The 18,097-nt window shown below is 37.9% G+C and overlaps 1 protein-coding gene across 1 annotated transcript in view; it reads right to left on the bottom strand.

The window, feature by feature from the left end:
* Nucleotides 1-18,097, bottom strand: part of LOC131688740 (uncharacterized) — a 342,957-nt gene that overhangs the window by 73,442 nt on the left and 251,418 nt on the right. Inside the window, 2 exon segments of the mRNA XM_058973225.1 lie at nt 61-339; nt 785-940. Coding sequence (XP_058829208.1) covers nt 61-339; nt 785-940 — 435 coding nt within the window.

The following is an 18,097-nucleotide window of genomic DNA, read 5'->3' as shown; positions in this document are numbered from 1 at the left end:
GCAGAGTGGCACAAGAGCAGAACAGTAAAAGCCTCTAATGTTTACGGAATCTACGCGGACCTGAGTTTGACATGTCCGTCGTGTTCGGTGCTGACAGTCCCTGTTTTTGCGGTTGATAATTTGGCCCCTGAGATTTTACAGGTCCCCTTCTAGGTGTTCGATCCGGATAATCAGGCACATTGACTACAGGTATTTCTAGTTGTGGATTGCTAGCGCCACTCGCCATATTGGCATCACTGCCCGCGTTGTTTGCTTGCGTTTTTGACTCGGAAACTTTGCCGCTGGAAATTTCTCCCGCCCTTTTCAGGACCTGGTAAATCTGATCGATGTCGGTTGGTTCTGTGGGTGTGGGTGGATGTTAGCAATGATGAAAGTAGGTTTGATTGAACGTTTCAAAAGTTGAATACATTTTCCAGTTTTTCCTTGAAATTTAGTTTATGATACATAAAGTGTCTTAAAACTGTATCACTGCTGACGGAGTTAAGTGTTAGTATAGTGAATTTATTTGTTTTGAAGCAATGACAATTTCGTTAAACAGTTGAACCAAGTACAGTCTACCTTTGAATAATGTATCTAATTCAAGCGATTCCAATACTGAAAATGTGCGTGATGTCTGATCTTCTTCTTCCACCCCTATATAGATAATGATGAATGAGTTTTACTTTAATCCGCGTGTCTATTGGAATGTACACGCTTTTTGGAGCGCATCCATTGAGCTTTGTTTATGTGATGAAATTGATAATGGTAGCGTGGCAAGATAAAAAAAATCTAAAAATCGACTTACTTTCCTCCTCCGCCTCGGTGCGATTTTCGATCTCGGAAGTACTCTTTTGGCGGCGTAGCAACTTCTGCTTGACCTGGCATTTTGGCAGCTGTGATGCACAGTCGGCGTGCGCGTTCACTTTGCATATCCTACACCGGAGACCTTGTCGTGTATGACCTGTATCGGGATATAGATAAAGTATGGTCGTTTTAGTGCGTTGGTGATTTGTGCCAAACATGCAGCATGATATGGAATTTAGACGCCAAATGCTCGGCTCTGCATATATATATATATATATATATATATATATATATATATATATATATATATATATATATATATATATATATATATATATATATATATATATATATATATATATATATATATATATATATATATATATATATATATATATATATATATATATATATATATATATATATATATATATATATATATATATATATTTCGAAAAGAAATGGTAATGTTGGCACGATACAATCTATAGCGTTAGAAGGCATTTTGAATAATACCACATGATATTTTATGTGATACGTAATGATTGCTTTTATCTTAGAATTAAGGGACTATATGGGTTCATTCGGTAAAATGTAGTATTTTATCGAGATTTTTTTAAATGTATTGTTTATCTATTTCAAGTTGTCAATCAGATGTAGACCGGTTTCGTACAGTAATCCTTAAACTAACTTAACACTATTTAAAATTTTGATTTATTTTAAACTGCTGCTTAAGTTTTGTTTTCGACATAGTAAAGCCAATGATATGGCAATGCTTGTTATAAATATTCATCATTTGGTTTAAGGGGTTATATACAAAGTTGGGGCGAAAAAGTGAGCCAAGTTCGTGATTTTTTTAAAGTGTTTTATGCAATTTTTTTTTGAAAAAGCGAAAAACAGTTCGTTAGTAGTACAATTGAAGTTCGAAAAAACAGATTGAATTAAAAGAATATTCAAGGTTGGTGAAGTTATAGCCTATCCCCCGAAACGTGTTTTGGCAGAGGTTTGCGGTGAACGCTCTCCAAGCCGAACCGCTCAACAGAAATGAAAAAAGTAAAAAGATTATTGAAGAAAAATGGATTGTGGTACTTGTACTTGAATGGATCGGTTTCCCAATAAAAAAAATTTTCCGATAAAAAACATGTTGATAAAAAAAATTGAACTTTTTGGTGTTTAAAATTTTAAACAAAAATTCATTGCGAAGAATAGAAAGTTATTGGATGAAAAAGGAACCGTTCAAGTACACGAGAATATTAATACAAACAATTTAAAAAAAAAAATATGAAGATCGTATGAATAGTTTTCGAGATATCACGTTCACCACAATGGTACTTTTCAAAAAACATAGTTCCGAGATAGTTGCGTTTAAAGTTTTGTGTTAACTTTACTCGTGGGAGAACCTGCGCGCTGCGAACGGCTGTAGTTTGAAATCTGGTGTTCCAATCTGGATGAAATTTCGCACAGATATTTTCAAAAGTATATACTTTCAGAATATTCAATAAACTTTTTTTCGGTTTTTTGAGATCCAACTTTGTATATAACCCCTTAAAGGGTCATTAGTACGATGGCCAATTGTACAAAAGATGCTGCGGTTACGTAGTTGTCGAGAAGGAGCATAAAAATTTAGTTTCGATAATACAGTAAGATTCCGTTTTTGGCACGTTCCGTTTTTGGAATGCTCCATTTTTGGCAACAAAAAAGTTCCGTTTTTGGCAACAAACGGGTTTCGTTTTGGCAACATTATTTTTGATCATAGTAAATCCTTTGAAAAATGCTCAATAATCACTTTGTTGTAATAATGGATATCGCTTTTGACTTTATTCTAAACATAGGAGTCATATTTACTATATTTTATGGGGGCGGGCATAGCGAGTAAAGTTAAATTTGTTGATTTTTTTCTATTATTTCATTCCATTTCACATATTCTTATATAATTAATGTTCTTGTAACATTTATGATGCCACAAATTCATTCGTCTCCCAACCTTTGAACGGAACGGATCGTTATATTTCACAGTGGTGTTCGTTGTGTAAATTTCAGTGATTGAAGGTCATCCTTTGTTCGTTCGTTAGCTGCCATTCTGCTGGTGCCGGCAGTAAATCCAGTACATTGTTTTCGCTGGTGCGGAACAATCGACGTTGTTTGCAGATAAGTTTTGCTTTATTTTTTTTTCCTCGTTTGCTTTCTTTCCTTTTCCCTACTTTTACTCTACCTTGTAATCAAATAATAAGACACATTCCCGTTTATATAACGCTCTGCCCTCGAGCTTAAATGGCCGAGGGCGAAATACCATCTGATGTAATCATGGAAGTCCCTGATCCCCCTAATACTCGCATTGCTCCCCGTATAAAGCAGTACCCAGAAGGTTCCTCTGGGCCATGGGTGGTATATTTTCGGACCGGAGAGAAACCGGTTAATATATTAAAACTTTCTCGAGATCTGACTGCTAATTACCCGGCCGTAACTCAGATAACACGTGTTCGGGCAAACAAGATACGTGTTCTAGTGAATGATCTCGGCCAGGCAAACGCGATTGCTTGCTGTGAGCGCTTTACGCGGGAATTTAAAGCATACGTGCCTTGTGTGGCCTGTGAAATCGATGGGGTAGTGTCCGAACCGGGCCTGAAATGCGAAGAACTGTTGGAGCACGGGGTTGGCTGCTTTAAGGACCCCTCTCTTGAACAGATTAAGATCTTAGAATGCAAACAATTGTATACCGCAAACACCGAGGGAGGTAAGACTACCTACTCTCTATCAGGCTCGCTTCGGGTGACATTCGCCGGGTCCTCTCTTCCCAACTACATCCTCCTTGACAGGGTTCGCCTTCCAGTTCGCCTGTTTGTACCGCGGGTCATGAGCTGCAGCAATTGCAAGCAGTTGGGACAACAGCCACATATTGTGGAAATAAGAAACGATGCGGCAAATGCGAAGGAGAGCATGAGGATGACTCTTGCGACAAAGAAACTGAAAAGTGTATTTGCTGCGGGGGCCCTTCACATGCTCTTAAATCATGTCCTGCGTACAAGCAGCGCGGGGATAAAATTAAGCGCTCCCTTAAGGAACGCTCAAGGCGTTCTTATGCAGAAATGCTAAAGAATGCATCGCCATCTGCCCTGTCCGAAAATCCCTATGCTGGTTTGGCTAACGTTGAGCAAGAATCTGACGACCCACGAGAGGGAACATCTTTGGTTAACCCAGGGGAATCCAGGAAGAGGAGAAATCCAGCCTCCCCTACATTGCCTCGTAAGGGTGCCAAGGTGTCGTCCACTCAGAGTGCGCCATCTACAACCAATAAATCCAACGGAAGTGATGCACAAAAGCCGAAGCAATTTGCTCCAGGACTTGGAAATATTAATTCTAACAAGGAGTACCCACCACTTCCAGGGACATCCAAAACCCCAAGTGTCTCCTTTTTTCAAACAGATACTCAGTCCAGTAGCGGACTAATGAAATTTTCTGACATAGTGGACTTAATTTTCACAGCTTTCAATGTTACTGATCCTCTTAAAAGCCTTCTGATACGTTTTCTCCCTATGGTGCAAACATTTTTGAAGCAGTTGACTACTAATGGCCCCTCCTTGCAGCGATCGTATCCTTCGATGGCTAAGTCATCGAACGAGGTCACCGATTCGATCACTGTTCTACAGTGGAACAGCAGAAGTATCCTCCCGAAAATCGATTCCTTTAAATTTTTACTAAATAGTTTAAAATGTGATGCTTTCGCATTATGTGAAACTTGGTTAACTTCCGATATAAATCTCAACTTCCACGACTTTAATATAATTCGTCTGGATCGAGAAAACCCCTATGGAGGAGTACTTTTGGGGATCAAAAAGTGCTATTCTTTCAACCGAATTAACCTCCCTTCGACACCAGGCATTGAAATTGTCGCTTGTCAAGTTTTCATCAAAGGTAAAGACCTTTGCATTGCTTCCATCTACGTTCCTCCTAGAGCCTCGGTAGGGCACCGAACGCTTTGTAAAATCACGGAATCCTTACCGGCACCGCGGCTAGTTCTGGGAGACTTTAACTCGCACGGTACGGTATGGGGCTGTCTTCATGATGATAATAGATCAACATTAATCCAAGATCTTTGCGATAATTTCAACATGACCATCTTAAACACGGGAGAAATGACGCGGATTCCTACACCACCAGCACGCGCAAGCGCGTTGGATTTATCGCTACGCTCGACATCGCTACAGTTAGATTGCAGGTGGAAGGTGATCCCTGATCCCCACGGTAGCGATCATTTGCCTATCGTGATTTCAATTGCTAACGGTTCAAGACCATCGGAAACAATCAATGTCTCATATGACCTCACACGGAACATTGATTGGAAGAGTTACGCGACCGCGATATCCGTTAAAATCGAATCCACTCAAGAACTTCCTCCGGAGGAAGAGTACAGGTTTTTGGCTGGCTTGATTCTCGACAGTGCGAATCAAGCTCAGACTAAACCAGTACCCAGCGCGAATACCCATGGACGGTCTCCCACCCTGTGGTGGGATAAAGAGTGCTCAGAGCTGTACGCGGAAAAGTCCACTGCATATAAGGCCTTCCGGGAAGACGGGTTACCCGCTAGCTATCAACAGTACGCGTCGTTAGAAAGGCGAATGAAGAGTCTAATGAAAGCCAAAAAACGCAGTTATTGGCGCCGGTTCGTCGACGGGTTAACGAGAGAAACAGCGATGAGCACTCTTTGGGGTACGGCTCGACGTATGCGTAACCGTAATAGTACCAACGAGAACGTGGAATACTCAAACCGTTGGATATTCGCTTTCGCCAAGAAGATCTGTCCGGACTCTGTCCCGGTACAGAAAACGTGCCGCGCCGCGTCTCCTCACGATACCGCGAACGAAACACCGTTTTCAATGGTGGAGTTCTCACTTGCTCTCTTATCGTGCAACAATAACGCCCCAGGGTTAGACAGAATCAAATTCAACTTGCTGAAGAATCTGCCTGACACTGCAAAAAGGCGCTTGTTGAATTTATTTAACAAGTTTCTTGAGGGTAACATTGTCCCTTATGAATGGAGGCAAGTGAAGGTCATCGCCATCCAAAAACCAGGAAAACCAGCCTCCGACCACAACTCGTATCGGCCGATTGCAATGCTGTCCTGTATTCGGAAGTTATTCGAGAAAATGATCTTGTTTCGCCTCGACAATTGGGTTGAAGCAAATGGCTTACTGTCAGATACACAATTTGGCTTCCGCAAAGGCAAAGGGACGAACGATTGCCTTGCGTTGCTTTCTACAGAAATCCAAATGGCCTATGCTAACAAAGAGCAGATGGCATCAGTCTTCTTGGATATTAAGGGGGCTTTTGACTCAGGTTCTATCAACATTCTGTCAGAGAAGCTGCACCAGCATGGTCTTTCGCCAATTTTAAATAACTTTTTGCTAAACCTGTTGTCTGAAAAGCACATGCACTTTTCGCATGGCGATTTAACAACATCGCGATTTAGCTACATGGGTCTTCCCCAGGGCTCATGTCTAAGTCCCCTGCTCTACAATTTCTACGTGAATGACATTGACGATTGTCTTGCCAATTCATGCACGCTAAGGCAACTTGCAGACGACGGGGTGGTCTCTGTTACAGGGCCCAAAGCTGCCGACTTGCAAGGACCATTACAAAATACCTTGGACAATTTGTCTGCTTGGGCTCTTCAGCTGGGTATTGAGTTCTCCACGGAGAAAACTGAGTTGGTTGTTTTTTCTAGGAAGCGTGAGCCGGCGCAACTCCAGCTTTTATTAATGGGTGCAACGATCAACCAGGTTTTCACATTTAAATATCTCGGGGTCTGGTTCGACTCTAAAGGTACCTGGGGATGTCACATTAGGTATCTGAAACAGAAATGCCAACAAAGGATCAATTTTCTCCGAACAATAACTGGAACATGGTGGGGTGCTCACCCAGGAGCATAGCTGGAAAATGTCATGGTTGTGACCAGTCATCTGGTGACTGGTCGCATGTTTGTTTGTGACATGTACAAGTTGCGGATTCTTGCGACATGTGACACAAGCGCGTGTACTATGACACGATACATTTTCCCCGTGACATGTCATAAAATTTGTACATGTTTCAAAACAAAACTGGTTTGTCAAGCGGCTGTACATTTACTGAACTGTGACATGTATGTTCGTTTGCGAACGGTAGCGACAATAGAAAAACAGGTTTGCTTGTTATGTGACATGTCGACAATGAACCGGTATTGCAAATGGGTAAAATATTGGATACCGTACTTTGGCGGATAATTGGAAATATAGAAAATGAGATAATTGTATTTCTTTCAACATTTCACAAATAAATATTGTTTGTTATTGCGGTTTAGAGGTGTTGAAAATCAATAGTTTTAGACATTTTAAACGCACACTGGGAAGTAAATGCGTCAAAATCGAAAAAAAAATCAACTTTTCACAGATAAACATTGTTTGTTATTGCGAGTTAAGAGGTGTTGAAAATCCATAGTTTTAGACATTTTAAACGCACACTGGGAAGTAAATGCGTCAAAATAGAAAAATTTTCAACTTTTCACAAATAAACATTGCTTCTTATTGCGAGTTAAGAGGTGTTTAAAATAAATTGTTTTAGGCATTTTAAACGCACATTAGGAAGCAAATGCGTCAAAATCGAAAAAAATTCAACTTTTCACAGATAAACATTGTTTGTTATTGCGAGTTAAGAGGTGTTGAAAATCAATAGTTTTAGACAATTTAAACGCACACTGGGAAGTAAATGCGTCAAAATCGAAAAATTTTCAACTTTTCACAGATAAACATTGTTTGTTATTGCGAGTTAAGAGGTGTTGAAAATCAATAGTTTTAGACATTTTAAACGCACATTAGGAAGTAAATGCGTCAAAATCGAAAAAAACAACTGTTCACAGTTAAACATTGTTTGTTATTGCGAGTTAAGAGGTGTTGAAAATCAATAGTTTTAGACATTTTAAACGCACATTAGGAAGTAAATGTGTTAAAATCGAAAAAAATCAACTTTTCACAGATAAACATTGTTTGTTATTGCGAGTTAAGAGGTGTTGAAAATCAATAGTTTTAGACAATTTAAACGCACACTGGGAAGTAAATGCGTCAAAATCGAAAAATTTTCAACTTTTCACAAATAAACATTGCTTCTTATTGCGAGTTAAGAGGTGTTTAAAATCAATTGTTTTAGGCATTTTAAACGCACATTACGAAGTAAATGCGTCAAAATCGAAAAAATTTCAACTTTTCACAGATAAACATTGTTTGTTATTGCGAGTTAAGAGGTGTTGAAAATCAATAGTTTTAGACAATTTAAACGCACACTGGGAAGTAAATGCGTCAAAATCGAAAAATTTTCAACTTTTCACAGATAAACATTGTTTGTTATTGCGAGTTAAGAGGTGTTGAAAATCAATAGTTTTAGACATTTTAAACGCACATTAGGAAGTAAATGCGTCAAAATCGAAAAAAAACAACTGTTCACAGTTAAACATTGTTTGTTATTGCGAGTTAAGAGGTGTTGAAAATCAATAGTTTTAGACATTTTAAACGCACATTAGGAAGTAAATGTGTTAAAATCGAAAAAAATCAACTTTTCACAGATAAACATTGTTTGTTATTGCGAGTTAAGAGGTGTTGAAAATCAATAGTTTTAGACATTTTAACCCATTATTGCCCAACTTATTTTTCACACGCAGCACAAATTGAGTTTTCCGATTGGAAAAAATGATGTGGTCATTCCAGTGAAGTTAATTTCCTACTAAGAGTAGCTGATATAATAAGGAACAACCAGTGAAAATTTCAGATTGATCGATTAATTAATTCCTGAGATATCGTGGTCGCCGCGAATGAACTTTTCAACAAAATACAATTCCGAGATAATCGAGTTTTACTGTCGCTGCAGCGAGTCAACGGTCCAGCGTATCAAACACTACGCACCGCCTACGAGTGGTCAATGGGTAGCGGTCTATGAATCGCTGTAACTCAAGTTTTAGTATTCCGATCTTAATGAAATTTTGAGAAAATTTTCCTCAGCGTCTGTAGTTTGAGAATATCTAATTTACAAAAATTCGATTTTTTTCATCATAACAAAAATGTGTAACCCCTTAAGGGAAAATTGAATAAAAACAAAACATAAACACCGGTTTAACCACTCTAACTTCTCTAAACGCATTCTGTAAGAGTATATGAACAATATTAACTCATTGATAATGCCTGTTCTGCGTTATTCCTTAAGTAATAGCAGTTATTCTTAGCACCTACTATATATAGTAGGTTGGGCAATAATGGGTTAAGCGCACATTACGAAGTAAATGCGTCAAAATCGAAAAAAATTCAACTTTTCACAGATAAACATTGTTTGTTATTGCGAGTTAAGAGATGTTGAAAATCAATAGTTTTAGACATTTTAAACGCACACTGGGAAGTAAATGCGTCAAAATCGAAAAATTTTCAACTTTTCACAGATAAACATGGTTTGTTATTGCGAGTTACGAGGCGTTGAAAATCAATAGTTTTAGACATTTTAAACGCACATTGGGAAGTAATAACTAATAACTCGGAAAAACAAGCAACATTCATCTGTAAAAAGTGAATTTTGCGATTTTGACGCATTTACTTCCCCATGTGCGTTTAAATTGTTCAAAACTAGTGATTTTCATATCCTAGTACAGTAGGATTCCGTTTTTGGCAACAATTTTATTTTTTGCTGTTGCCAAAACCGGAACCGTGCCAAAAATTGAACCTTATTTTTAAAGTTTGGATTTTCAATTTACGACTTCAAAAATGTTTCAAGGATTTTTAACCATGTGTGAAATGGAATTAGATGAAAGGAAAAAATAAAAAAAAATTAATTTTATTCATGTTTATCAAATTCAGTCTTCGCACAGTGATCACCTTCCATAAAAAAGTCTGTCAAAACCTCAAAAGGGATCCGAATTTGATAAAAACTTCACATTGGGGTAATTTTACATCGCTGAATTCATGTTTGGTGTTAATTTATTATTTCTTTTTACCAGAAAATTTTGGCACCTAGGGAGGTTTGCAAAATCAACATTTACGAATATAAAGTGCACTATATCTAAAAATGCATTTTCAAAAAGACATCGTAAACTATTTGGGAGCTATCAGTTTTGTATTTATTTATTTATTTATTTATTTATTTATAGGCTTTAACCGAAGTGGTCATTCGCCTACAGTTTTGTATTCCTAAATACGGGCTTTCGATATGTATTGCAAATTTAGTGCCAAGTTTTGTAGTGACGTTGTATTATGCGGTGTAGCGCATTCATCTGCATTCGACTATAAAAATTGATTCCGTCTAACACTAGTTACACTGCTACCACTTGTACTATACATAAACAATACATTTCTATACTTATTGTTATCATTAAATACGACACATATAGTGTAAAACATAGTTAACCTTTAAATGCATAACCCTTTTTTAAAACAACATTGCGAAAAACATCACAAAATTATCACAGTAAAGTATTGAAACTGTAAGACAATTTTAACAAAATTAAAAAAAAATGATTTGGGCTTTTGAGGATTAATATGACTCCCATGTTTGGAAATAAAGTCAAATGCAATGTCAATTGATACAAAAAATATCTATTGCACATTTTTAAAAGATTTATTATGTACAACAAGAATGTTGACAAAAACGGAACCCATTTGTTGCCAAAATCGGAGTGTGCCAAAATGGGAGCATGCCAAAAACGGAACGTGCCAAAACGGAATCTTAATGTAACAAAAAAAAAAAATAGCGAAAAGTTGAAAAATTTTCCATTTTGACGCATTTACTTACTAATGTGTGTCTAAAAAGTCCAAAACTATCGTTTTTCAACTTCACGTAACTATCAATAAAAAAAAAATTTGTGTGAAAGTAGATTTTTTTCCATTATGACGCATTTACTTTCAAGTGTGCATTTAAAATGTCTAAAACTATTGATTTTCAACACCTCGTAACTCGCAATAACAAACAATATTTATCTGTGAAAAGTTGAAAATCTTTCGATTTTGACGCATTTACTTTCAAGTGTACGTTTAAAATGTCTAAAACTATTGATTTTCTACTCCTCGTAATTCGCAATAACAAGCAATATTTATCTGTGAAAAGTTGAAAATTTTTCGATTTTGACGCATTTATTTCCCAGTGTGCGTTTAAAATGTCTAAAACAATTGATTTTCAACTCCTCGTAGCTTGCACTAACGAACAATATTTATCTGTGAAAAGATGAAAATTTTTCAATTTTGACGCATTTACTTCCCAGTGTGCGTTTAAAATGTCTAAAACGATTGATTTTCAACACGTCTTAACTCGCAATAACAAACAATATTTATCTGTGAAGAGATGAAAATTTTCAAATTTTGACGCATTTACTTCCCAGTGTGCGTTTAAAATGTCTAAAACTATTGATTTTCAACTCCTAGTAACTCGCAATGACGAAAAATATTTGTCTGTGAAAACTTGAAATTTTTTCGATTTTGACGCATTTACTTCCCAGTGTGCGTTTAAAATGTCTAAAACGGTAATTGTTCCGAATCGCGGCTTTTTCGAAAAGAACGTTAATTTCTTTTGGAAATGGTTCTAAATGGCCTATTTTACAACAAGCAATGAAAAAATTGGGGGGAAAGCTTTAAAGTATATTAAACTGGAAAAATAAGTTGTTCCCAGTTATCTTACTAACAGTGGCATTGCTCATGAGAAAGTGACGTTAAGGGTGAATGTAGTGTGATGCGGCTTTGCCGCATAGTCGAGTCCGAGGGTTCGAAGCGGCGCAAAGCCGCTGAGAAACCGACGGACGAGGTGGTTTTGATCTTGCTTTCGAAGGGTGCAATCAAACCTGTAATCCACTCGTTTGCCCGGTATACTCAAACATAGGGGCTTTCCCTAGTTTAAGACCGACTGAGCGGCAGCGAAGTCGGACAGCATGACAAAAAGCGATGTGGCGTAGCCACATTAGGCATTAACAATGTTTTATTTAGTAACAATAGGATAGTATTCATTTACAACAATAAAATTTTGTTAGTTCCGAATGTGGCTACGCCACATCGCTTCATTCAAGTGCTAGTTTAAGTACGAGTGGATTACAGGTTTGATTGCACCCTTCGATAGCAAGATGAAAACTATCTCGTCCGTCGGTTTCTCAGCGGCTTTGCGCCACTTCGAATCCTTGGACTCGACTAGCCGCATCACACTACCTCCACCCTTAACGTCACTTTCTCATGAGCAATGCCATTGCTAGTAAGGTAAGTGGGAACAACTTATTTTTCCAGTTTAAACTACTTCAAAGCTTTCCCCCCAAATTTTTTTCATTGCTTGTTATAAAATTTTATCTGTGAAAAGATGAAAATTTTTCAATTTTGACGCATTTACTTCCCAGTGTGCGTTTAAAATGTCTAAAACGATTGATTTTCAACACGTCTTAACTCGCAATAACAAACAATATTTATCTGTGAAGAGATGAAAATTTTCAAATTTTGACGCATTTACTTCCCAGTGTGCGTTTGAAAAGTCTAAAACTATGGATTTTCAACACCTCTTAACTCGCAATAACAAACAATGTTTATCTGTGAAAAGTTGAAATTTTTTCGATTTTGACGCATTTACTTCCCAGTGTGCGTTTAAAATGTCTAAAACTATTGATTTTCAACTCCTCGTAGCTTGCAATAACGAACAATATTTATCTGTGAAAAGATGAAAAAATTTCAAATTTGACGCATTTACTTCCCAGTGTGCGTTTAAAATGTCTAAAACTATTGATTTTTAACTCCTTGTAACTCGCTACATTTACTATCAAAAAGTTGAAAAAGTTCAAAATAATTCAATTTATATAGCGTCTACCATTCCGTTTATCTGCCACTGCACGGTACTTAAACGATCAAAAATAAGATACAGGTCAAACAAGCAAACCATAACAAAATGTTCATCTTTGTACAGGTTCGTAAACTGTGTGACTGGTATCGCCTTACGCGCGACAGGTAAATTATCCTCATGACCAGTCTCAAGACCGATGACGCATTTAAATTCCATGACATGTCACGAGACCAACCATCGAGGCTTGGAAGCTAACCTGTTTGAGACATGAGACGTTTTCAGCAGAGCGTGAATGTACGGGTGGCTTGACATGTCGCGAAAAATGTACACAGGTTCCAACTATGCCCAGGAGACCTGATCAGGTTGTACCAAACAACGATATTGTCGGTGATGGAGTACGGGTGTTTCTGTTTCCGCTCCGCTGCGAACATACACTTCATCAAACTGGAGAGAATCCAGTATCGTTGCTTGCGCATTGCCTTGGGTTGCATGCACTCGACCCATACGATGAGTCTCGAAGTGCTGGCGGGCGTTCTTCCGCTAAAAAATCGATTTTGGGAACACTCATATCGATTGCTCATCCGATGCGACATTCTGAACCCGTTGGTAATTCAAAATTTCGAGAGGCTCGTCGAGCTTAATTCTCAAACCCGTTTTATGTCCTTGTACTTCGACTACATGGCACAGAGCATCAATCCTTCTTCGTACAATCCCAACCGTGTCCGTTTCCTAGATACTTCTGATTCTACTGTATTCTTCGACACATCCATGAAGGAAGAGATTCGTGGAATCCCGGACCATATACGCCCGCAGGTGATCCCCAATATATTTTATAATAAATTCCGAGAAGTCGACTGCGACAAAATGTTTTACACTGACGGATCAAATCTCGATGGGTCCACTGGCTTCGGTATCTTCAACAATACTATCACCGCTTCATTCAAGCTCAATGATCCCGCTTCAGTTTACGTCGCAGAGTTAGCTGCAATTCAGTACACCCTTGGGATCATCGACACTCTGCCCACAGATCACTACTTCATCGTTTCGGACAGCCTCAGCTCTATCGAGGCTCTTCGTGCGGTGAAGCCTAAAAAGCAACTCCCGTATTTTCTGGGGATGATACAGGAGTCCTTGTGTACGTTATCTGAAAAATCTTATCAGATTACCTTTGTTTGGGTCCCCTCTCATTGTTCTATCCCGGGCAATGAAAAGGCCGACTCATTAGCAAAGGTGGGCGCATTAAATGGTGACATATACGAAAGACCAATCTGCTTCAATGAATTTTTTAGTATTTGTCATCAGAGGACGCTCAACAGTTGGCAAACCTCGTGGAGCAACGGGGAACTTGGACGATGGCTACATTCGATTATCCCAAAGGTATCAACGAAGCCTTGGTTCGGGGGGATGGATGTGGGTCGGGATTTTATTCGCGTAATGTGCCGACTTATGTCCAATCACTACACCATGGATGCGCATTTGCGGCGTATTGGGCTTGCGGAGAGTAGTCTGTGCGCTTGTGACGAGGGCTATCACGACATCGAACACGTTGTCTGGGTATGCGCCGGGTATTGTGACGCCAGGTCTCAGTTAAAGGAATCCCTTCGGGCCCGAGGTAGACCACCCAATGTCCCAGTCCGAGATATACTGGCAAATCGTGATTTCCCCTATATGTCCCTTATTTATACCTTCATAAAAACGATAAATATCCCAATTTAGCCCCTCTCTTTTATTTCTCGTTTTTATAGTTTCCTCCTGCCTTGTGGAACCGATCAGCTCCAGAGTGCCACTATGTAACCGCCGTCGCCCTTACCACTACGCCTGCATAGAAGGAAACTGAAGCGAGAGCGACTCGAGGTCCGAAGACTTTTGAAGGATTCCCCGCGGGTCCGAAGAATACCATCCGCCAATCCGGTACTCGACGACTTACTAGACTGAGGCGCAAATTTGTTTCGCTGATCCCCCTTACCCCCCCCCCCCCCTTTGAGCGAAAGTTGCAAGTTTTGCTCTTCTTTCCCTGTCTCTCCCCTGTCCTTGATACAACTGCTGCTACACTGATGCGGAAATAAGCCACCCTCTGAATATCTTGACCAAGCATAAGTTTTAGTTAAAAAATTCAAATTAGTATTTTGTATTCCTAGTTTTAAGATAGCTATAATTTTTACTCTTTATTGAAACTCTTGTCCTCCATTTTGTAAATAGACTTGAATCCCTAGTTTTAAAATTTCTGTGAAACTTCTCATAAATATTTGTTCCCCCTTTTGTGTACTAAACTATATTGTTAGTTTTAAGATAACCGTAAAATATTTCGTAAAATACTATTACTCCCTCTCTTGTATATCAAAGTGAATCCCTTGTTTTAAATTTTTTCATAAAAAAATCTTTTGGCCCTATCTTGTATATTGAATCTTATTTCTAGTCTTAAGATAGCTGTAAAAATTTTTTTTCCTTTGTAAAAAAAATATTTCAACCTTGTAACCTCCTAGTTTTAAGATATCCAAAATGTAAAAACATAAGCATTTGGCACCGCCAAGCTAACGCATTTGTGCCTATCAAATAAACGAAACGAATAAAAAAAAATGATGTCACAAATTGAAAATAAAAGCTTTTAAGGTAAGGTTCCATTTTTGGCACGGTTCCAGTTTTGGCAACTGAAAAAAAATATTGTTGCCAAAAACGGAATCCTACTGTAGTTCGATTGAATAAAAGTCTCATACTGTTCAGCTAGGGCGTATCAAACAGTACATATTTCCATGTAATCATTCTTTGTTCTGATGTTTTTCTTACTATGATAACTGTTTGAGACTTCAACAACATACTTAAAAAAACTTTCACCGGATTTTACGTTTTCAAAGCTATATAATATCGTGAGATTATTACAAATTTACTTTCCCAAATCAATAAACTACAAATTCCAATTGCCCATGCATGAAGATGGTAATATACAGCCCGGGGACAACTTGATAGCTCCCATATATTGAACTCATAAGCAAATTTTGTGGTGATTTGGTGATGTCATGGCGGCTCGAATGGAGCAAAATTTGAAAAAGGCGCATCCCATCTACTATTTTCCATATCTAAAAAATAATTTAAGCATTTCTTTGATCAAATTTATTTCGCTGTTCACATTAGAAACTGTCCTCATTCCCCCATACTTAAACAGAAACATAGATTCCATTTGGAATTTAAAAAATCCGAAAGAAAATAAATCGATTTTCGGAAATACAAGAAGATGACTTTCAAAATCAAGCCACTACCACTTATATTGGAATTTCCGAAAATCTTCCGAAACTAATCAACATCTCCTAAGGCATGAAATCCTCCGGTAGAGCCGAGGAAAATGCCAGAATAATTCTGAAGGGATCCATACCAAAACCATCGCAACATCTTCCGGACAGAATTATTGCAAAAGTCGAACAAAACTCTGGCCGAAGTCGAACAAAATTGTACATTCCTGGCAGCATTCTTGCTGAAACCGAGCACTACTGGTTTGATGCCAGAATTCTGATAAAAGCACACAAATTTTATTCAAAACCAATTTTGCTAAATGTGTAGAAAATCCTATATATATTGTTTATTCTCCCAATCAAAATGCTAGGATTCTTGACGTTCTTAATGAACTTGAAACAAGATGTCGCAGGTTCACGAATTGTTAAGCTTGGTGATTTACTTTCATTGGCCAAAAAGTTTTTCATTTATATTTCATTTATAACACCAATGATTTACCGATTACAAACTTCACACAACAAGAAAACCAAAACATTTTTAGGAAGGAAGAGAGCCGGTTGCTAAAAACAACACCTTCCAGCTAAATCTGTAATAAGATTTATGTAACTTTGCTGACGGTTTCCAATCAGGGATAAATTTATTCTCTAATAATATTTTTCTTTATCCACATTTTGGAATACGCTTTTTCTAAATGTTGTTCTAGCCGCATTGACGGCGTTCATAACACACGTAACGAAACACGCTTTTCTCTTGAAACTTTTTCGTGTCGTTGTTCGTGGTAGTCGTACAGAAAAGGCATACTAGCGCCACCATCAAATCGGTGGTACATATATGAAACAAGCACTATCTGTCAAGTTGTCCCCGGGCTGGTAATATAGTACAATTGAATTATTTGACGTCTAGGACACCAACACAGTTGCAATGTGTATAGACAACATATATACAACGCGATGTTTACAATTCGCCGTCTGATTTAACCTCATTTGACAAAAATTCCACCCGATTTAATCACAATCTCGCACTAACACAACAGCACATGGATTAGTCAATATTTCTAAGTTACAGAATCCGGAAACAAAAAGTCGCGGACAACCTTTTTGTAAAAGTTAAGCCAGCCGACATCTTTGATTGACAAGATTAAAAAAAAGATGTTTTTGGCTTTTCTTTACACGTGATCATTTGGCTGTGTGGCGTGTGGCGGTCTCTCTCTCTCTCTCTCTCTCTCTCTCTCTCTCTCTCTCTCTCTCTCTCAAGGGGAGAGTGGGTACACTTGATTCCCTTTTGTTTTTTCCTCATAGTATTTTAATAAAATAAAAATTCGCCATTTTGCAGTCATTTAGAAATGTGATACACCCAAAATCCGACGGATATATTTCTATTACCCTAGTGACAATTGAGTGCTATAAAACTTCAATTGTTACTTGGGTACTTTTGGGTAAGATTCTATCATCTTTTCGGTAACAGACCACGCAATTGCGCATTGTGATATTAAAGTCATATTCCCGCAAAGGTAGTAAACGGTGGAATGACGAGTTTCGGTTGCTGTTCATGTATGTGTATCACACAACCAAACACTTTTTGAATATGTGTCAACCTCGGCTCTGTTCGTATGTAGGATAATTCGGCCAATTTCTATGATAGTGTTAGTATCGGATCGAACCAACAGGAATTCTGGCAGATTTCAGCCCAAATTCAGGTTGGTATCTGCCCCAATATTGGCAGAAACCAGCCGGAATTACGGATTTTTACTGGGTAGGTTGGATAGTGAAATAAAAATTATAGGCAGTTTCCGTATCCGGTACATTTCCCGATCCGGACCTGTTCTGATCTGTACCACACTGAGCGGATTCGCTACATCCATATTATATGATAATCATATAACTCAGCACTATTAGAATTTCCAATGATTGCTACATTAGACTTTCAAAAGTATATCAAACTTATATGGTTATCATGTTGAATGTTGCATTCCTCACAAATTCAATTCTATCAGATTTCCATATAACATTTAAATTCCAGTGTTAGGCCCAAATCTATCAGCGCACTATATAATAACTATCTGATAATTATCATATTTAAACATTAGGTGGTCCAATGAAATGTATAAGGCACTTTGTTAAATGTATAGGGAATGTTTAACGTATTAAACCATATGATGATTTATTAAATCTATAAAAAAATGTTAATTATTTTGATACAGAGCTTTTCCCACGTAATATTTAAATGAATCTGGACTGTTTTCGGATGTGCTCCAAAATTATGGTATTTTTAGTATACCGAT

The sequence above is a fragment of the Topomyia yanbarensis genome, chromosome 3, assembly GCF_030247195.1.
Source record: "Topomyia yanbarensis strain Yona2022 chromosome 3, ASM3024719v1, whole genome shotgun sequence".
Taxonomy (NCBI): Eukaryota; Metazoa; Arthropoda; class Insecta; order Diptera; family Culicidae; genus Topomyia; species Topomyia yanbarensis.
Note: the sequence above shows the minus strand (reverse complement) of the source record. Positions and strands in the feature narration are given on the sequence as shown.